Source organism: Capsicum annuum, chromosome 3 (assembly GCF_002878395.1).
Source record: "Capsicum annuum cultivar UCD-10X-F1 chromosome 3, UCD10Xv1.1, whole genome shotgun sequence".
NCBI lineage: Eukaryota > Viridiplantae > Streptophyta > Magnoliopsida > Solanales > Solanaceae > Capsicum > Capsicum annuum.
This window is the reverse complement of record NC_061113.1, coordinates 237,782,128-237,787,760: the sequence shown is the minus strand read 5'-3', so window position 1 is coordinate 237,787,760 and position 5,633 is coordinate 237,782,128. Positions and strand designations below refer to the sequence as shown.

Sequence of the window (5,633 nt, the reverse complement as noted above, 5' to 3'; positions counted from 1 at the left end):
GTACACCGCTTAGGCCTTAAGGCAATACTTACCTCAAAAAGTAAAAAATATTTTTGTTGAATTACTCTTGATTAAATGATATCAATTTAATATGATGTTTTGATTATATGTAAGACTTTACTTATTTAAATAATAATATTTTTTTTTTTTTTAAAAAAAGAAGGTATTAATATCTTTTTGATCTACAAACATTAATTTATTTTTAGAATAAATATACAAGCAAAGGCAGGAAAAGACAAAAGAATACCCTCTTGGTCTATCTTTACTTATTCGATTTAAAAAATCAAAAGATAATGTATCACTTTGTATCTATATTAATCTTGTTATTAACATTATATATTTTTCAATATTTAAATAACTTATGATTAATACATGTGATCAAATAAAATTGATTAATCCAAGAATCCAACTTCTTAAATGTGAGGACGACATGTATTCTCTCTTATCCTTGATTAGTATTTATTGTCTTCACCGCGGCATTCTGTCTAGTAATTTTTGATCACTTCCTCCATCTCTTTAGATCCTCTCTCACGCTTTCATTATGCATTATGAGCCTCATCCCAATTTCATATTCAGTTATTAGTCATACAATGCAGATTAAGTTGACTTCTGAAGTGTTTAAGCCTCGTGTTATTTTGTCCTTGCACACTACTATAAATTCAAATTATGAACCAACAATATATGCACAAGCCACAAAACTTAAATGTTGGTAAATTTGCATGATTTAATGCGCTTATTCAAAAAAAAAAAAAAAGACTTGGCATTTAGTAACTTATCAACCTCACGTGAATTTTCTCTATTATAAGTGGATTTATCAAATAAAATATCATTCTAATGGTTCAATTGAGTGTCCTAAAGCTCAGTTGATTGTACAGGGTTTTGGGCAGCTGGCGGATCGTATTATTATGATATCTTTAGTTCTATAGTAAAGCCCACTACTATTCGTGTCGTTTTTTTCTCTAGTCAATACAAATGATCAGGTCATTAGACAATTAAATGTTAAAAATGTTTCACTTGAAGATACTTATATGACCCAACCTCCAGGTTTCACTCATCCAATCATTCTAATTGAAGTTTTTCATATTGGACATTTTGAGAAGAAACTCCGCCTTATATTGTTTCTTCTTTTTATTTTTCTTTTGATATTGTGGCTAGTGTTTAGAAACTAATTGATGATTTTCATTTACAAATTCATGATTTATGGGTACTATTGAAAAGAAGCAATTTGAGAGTCAAAATTAAATATGAAAATCAAACACTAAATTTGTCTTATTAAGCCGATGAAGCAAATCGATATAGTTCAAACTGGCACTCCAATAGGCATACACATTACAAAAAAAGAAAAATATTACATCAACATAAATACATGATGAAAATGCTAGAACATACTCAATAAAAACAAAAACAATTAAATTATATTGATAGTGTTAACAAATTTCACACTATTAGTATGTTGAATTTATTCTAGCAGGTTATTTGTCTTATTTTTTCCTTGATTAATTTCATATTTTATGAAAGGTCACGTTTAATTCTCTTTTAGATAATTTGATAGTGTTAAAGTTCTTTTACCCTATTGATGCGACAGAACTTAAATTTTTTAGCAGGACATTCACATGATTTCGAATCACATCCCAAGCCATATTGATATGGCGATAGTCCGTGAGTGGTGCACCAATGGCGAAACGCATCATATAAACTCCTCCAACCACTGCGTGAGTCATGTGTATATTACCACATGAATTAATGGACTCTAAAACCTTGGCATTAAACTTATTCACTTGATCTTCTTCAACAAATATAACCTTTTCTTGCAATGCCAACGGTGAAACCCTAAAACACACCATAGAGAAATTTCTAGGGGCCACAATTTCGAACCTTTCATCCACAGCTACAAGTTCTTCAAAATGCTTAGCCATTTTGACATGGCTTCTTATGAAATTTCTGAGATTGACTGCGCCATAACTTCTTAACACGAGCCATAACTTTAACGCTCTGAACCTGCGACTTAAAGATATTTGCCAGTCTTTGTAATCAACCACTTGCTTGGAGTCCGTGGCTTTGTTTCTCAAGCACTCAGGTGTTGTTGACAGTGCTTTTGTAAGAGAATTTGGATCTTTCACCCAAAGACAGCAACAATCCAAGACGGAGAATAACCACTTGTGTGCATTTAGGCTGAAAGATAGAGTAAGTTTTTCAACTAATACCATCAAGAAGATCACAAGAACAAATTCAAAATCACTAAAAGCATGTAGCTCGTGTATTTAAACACGAAAGGTAATTTGCTCATGAAAAAATAAAAATTAGTAATGAATGTGTCGTAGCTAAAGATTGCTTTTTTTTTACACCGGTAACATGAATGGAATTACCTAAAAGATAAATACAACTACTTGTTCATAAAAAGTGAAGTGAGTAACTTGAAAAATAAAACAATATACCTGAACGAGTTTGCATTTTCAACACCATTAAGAAAATGTTGAAACTCTGGGCAAATACATGCATTTCCTGCATAAGCTGCATCAACATGTACCCAAATTCCATATTCTTTAGCAATTTCACAAAGTGGCTTCAATGGATCAACAACAGTTGTTGAAGTAGTTCCAACAGTTGCACACAAAAATAATGGTAATAACCCTGTTTTTTTATCTTCTTGAATTGTTTTGCTTAGTAATATCGGGCATAAAGCATACTCAGTAGCCTTTGTTGTTGGAATAGCTCGAAAATTTTCAAGTTTTATCCCTGAAATTTTAACAGCCTTTTGAAAAGAAAAATGGGTTTGATCAGATGCATAAACTACTAGCTTATCAATGTTCTCTCTTCCAACTTTATCCAACATTTGATCTCTTGCAGCAACAATAGTGCACAACATAGCTTCACAAGTAGTACCTGGAGAAAATAGTAAATTTAAATATTACTCCTTTGGCCGTCTCAATTTATGTGGCATGTTCGATCATACAAGAATTTCAAAAATAGCGAAAAACTTTAATATGTTTCTCAAATTGTCCTTATTAAAGTCACTTCAGTAGTTACATTTTATCCTTAGCATTAATTTCTTATTATCTAAACCATTTTCAAGACATATTATTCTAAATATTAATTAATAAAGATAGTATGATAAAATAGTCATATCAATAATTATTTTTTTAACGGGTGTATAATGTAAAAAGATGACAAGTGAAAACAAACAAATAGAGTACTACTAATTGACTTTTCTTCACAATAAACTGTTAAACGAGACTCAAAGGATAAAATAAGTAGCCGTTTGGAAAACTAAAACTTTTTGGAGTTGGAGTTGAAGTTGGAGTTGAAATTGGAGTTGGAGTTATGTTTGACTATCTTTTTTGAATTTTTTTTTTTACTTTTGAAAAAACTTTTTAAAATATGATTTTATACCCTAACTTTTACAAACTATCAAAATCACCCAACTAAAATTACCTACTAATGGGAAAAGAACACAATTAGCCACTATTATAAAAATAATTACATATACATGGTCATATTTAATGAATTTCAATTATTATATATAATATTTACATTAATAGCAGTTTTCTCATATTTGAAAATTTTAAATATGTATGTTATATTAACAGATCACTGCTTCCTGTTTTTTAGGCAACAAATATTATCTTTCAAACAAATTTATTTTTTTAGGAATTTATTTAATTTATTTCCTTCATTTTCCGTTCCTCAAAAATTGGAAATGATGAATTGTTATTAAATTTTAGGGTGTCGCTAATTTATTTCTTTAATTTTCTTATACATGAAAGATTTTACTGTGTGTGAATAAATTATTTCAATGTAAAACATACTTTGCATATTTATGATATATTATATCATATACCATAAATATAAAAATATGTTTAGTATGTTCTTTATACATTGTATTTTTATATATGTGTGTATATGATATATACATGATTTAAACTTCATATATAACATACTTTGTATATTTATATATGTGTGTATATGGTATATATATGGTATAAACTTTGTATATAACATACTTTGTATATTTCTATTACAAATATAGTACTTTATATATTTATGAGTATAAATATAAATTAGCAGTAAAATAATATCTTAAATAAGGGAGAAAATTAAATAAGGGATAAAAAATAATGATGAGAGAGAAAAAGAGATATATATTAATTAGGTTAAGTTTGAAATTATAATTATCTTATTCTTTAAAACTGCTATATACGTAATATTAAAAAAGTAATTTTATAAGGAGAGTTTTATGTAAAAATTTAAAAGATTGGGGTTATATGTAATAATAATAAAAGTTGGAATTGGAGTTGAAAAATTGTGAAAATAGCAAAAACCTGTTTTCTATTTTCAGAAAAAAAATTTGAAATTATTTTTCGAATTTTCATGACCAAACACTACAATTTTCAATTCCGAAAAAAATTTCCGAAAAAAAGGAAAAATTTTCATTGGCAAATGGGCCCTAAGAATGGTGTCCAAAAAAGTACCTGTTAAAAAGAAAAATGTGGCACTCTTTTTAAGGACTAAAAGGGAAAAAAGGTACCACAATTTTTTTCTTCTTCTATTCATCTTTTGCTTTATAAATTTTTATAGTTCCAGTTGTGTTAATTATCCATTTTCATCTGCAGAATAAGGTGATAGCGCCTAGTTTTAAATTCTCAACAGCACCTTGTATAACACCTCCTCCACCACCAGAAAAAAGGTGTGTCTTGGGAAGATTTATCAACTTCCCAAGCCAATCCATGACAATGCATTCTAGCTCAGTAGCAGCTGGTGATGCTATCCAATTAAAGCCAACCACATTAAGACCAGCAGTTAGCATTTCACCTAGAATCCCAGCTGTGCTTGAAATACAAGGGAAGTACGCAAAGAAATTTGGACTTTGCCAATGTGTCAACCCTGGAAAAATATCCTTTCGAACATTTTGAAGTATTTTCTCAATTGATTCAGGTTGATTTGGGGCAGAATCTGCTAATAATTTTTTAAGATAACCAGGTTCAACTTGACTACGAACGGGGTACTTTTCGATATCGTTAAAATAGTCAGCTAGAAAATCAACCATTATATGGCCTTGCCTTCGAAACTCCTCAGGGTCTAGAAGTGTACTTGTGTTGCATGAAAATTGACCATCAAATACATCCTCTCGGTTGATTTTGACAGTACCCATGAGTATAAAATTGGCTTTTTGAAGAAATAAAATTAAATATTTGCTATGAGATATGAAAATGGAACTAGAATTTGAAGAGCTTAAATAGAGATTTACTTGTGCACCTTAGGGAGTGTTAGGTAAATAATCCCTTCATTTCATAATAAATGAATTGTTGAATTTTAGTACAATATTAAAGACATAAATTTAACACAACTTTTTATTTTTACTCAAAAAAAGAAAAGTTGATCTTGTAATACCTTTTCAAAAGTTAATTGGTTGTCAAATCATAAAGGGTAAATTTGGAAAAAAAATTCAATGATTCACTTATTTTGAAACATTAATAAATATCCCAACAATTCACTTATTCCGAAATGGAGGAAGTAATAAATAATAAATAAAATATAAAAGAATATTATCATATGTCCATAGGGAAATAATGATGCACACAAATTGGAGACATAAAGGCAGAAATATTTTACACGTTTATTTGCCCTTTGTTTAA

The 5,633-nt window shown here is 29.1% G+C and overlaps 1 protein-coding gene across 1 annotated transcript; it reads right to left on the bottom strand.

Moving 5' to 3' along the window:
* Positions 1-1,285: 1,285 nt before the first annotated feature.
* On the bottom strand, positions 1,286-5,197 carry LOC107866061 (phenylacetaldehyde synthase). Its single transcript, XM_016712244.2, has 3 exons — positions 4,651-5,197; positions 2,436-2,883; positions 1,286-2,172 (listed from the first exon to the last, which is right to left on the bottom strand). Exons 1-3 carry the CDS (start codon positions 5,147-5,149, stop codon positions 1,566-1,568), a joined length of 1,554 nt encoding a protein of 517 aa, XP_016567730.1. The 5' UTR covers positions 5,150-5,197; the 3' UTR covers positions 1,286-1,565.
* Positions 5,198-5,633: the final 436 nt, after the last annotated feature.

Coding starts and splice junctions, on each gene's coding strand:
- LOC107866061 (XM_016712244.2), bottom strand. CDS start 5,149: ATGGGTACTGTCAAAATCAACCGAGAGGATGTATTTGATGGTCAATTT. Junction 2,884..4,650: donor TGGAGGAGGTGTTATACAAG/GTGCTGTTGAGA, acceptor TATTTTCTCCAG/GTACTACTTGTGAAGCTATG. Junction 2,173..2,435: donor GAAAATGCAAACTCGTTCAG/GTATATTGTTTT, acceptor TCTATCTTTCAG/CCTAAATGCACACAAGTGGT.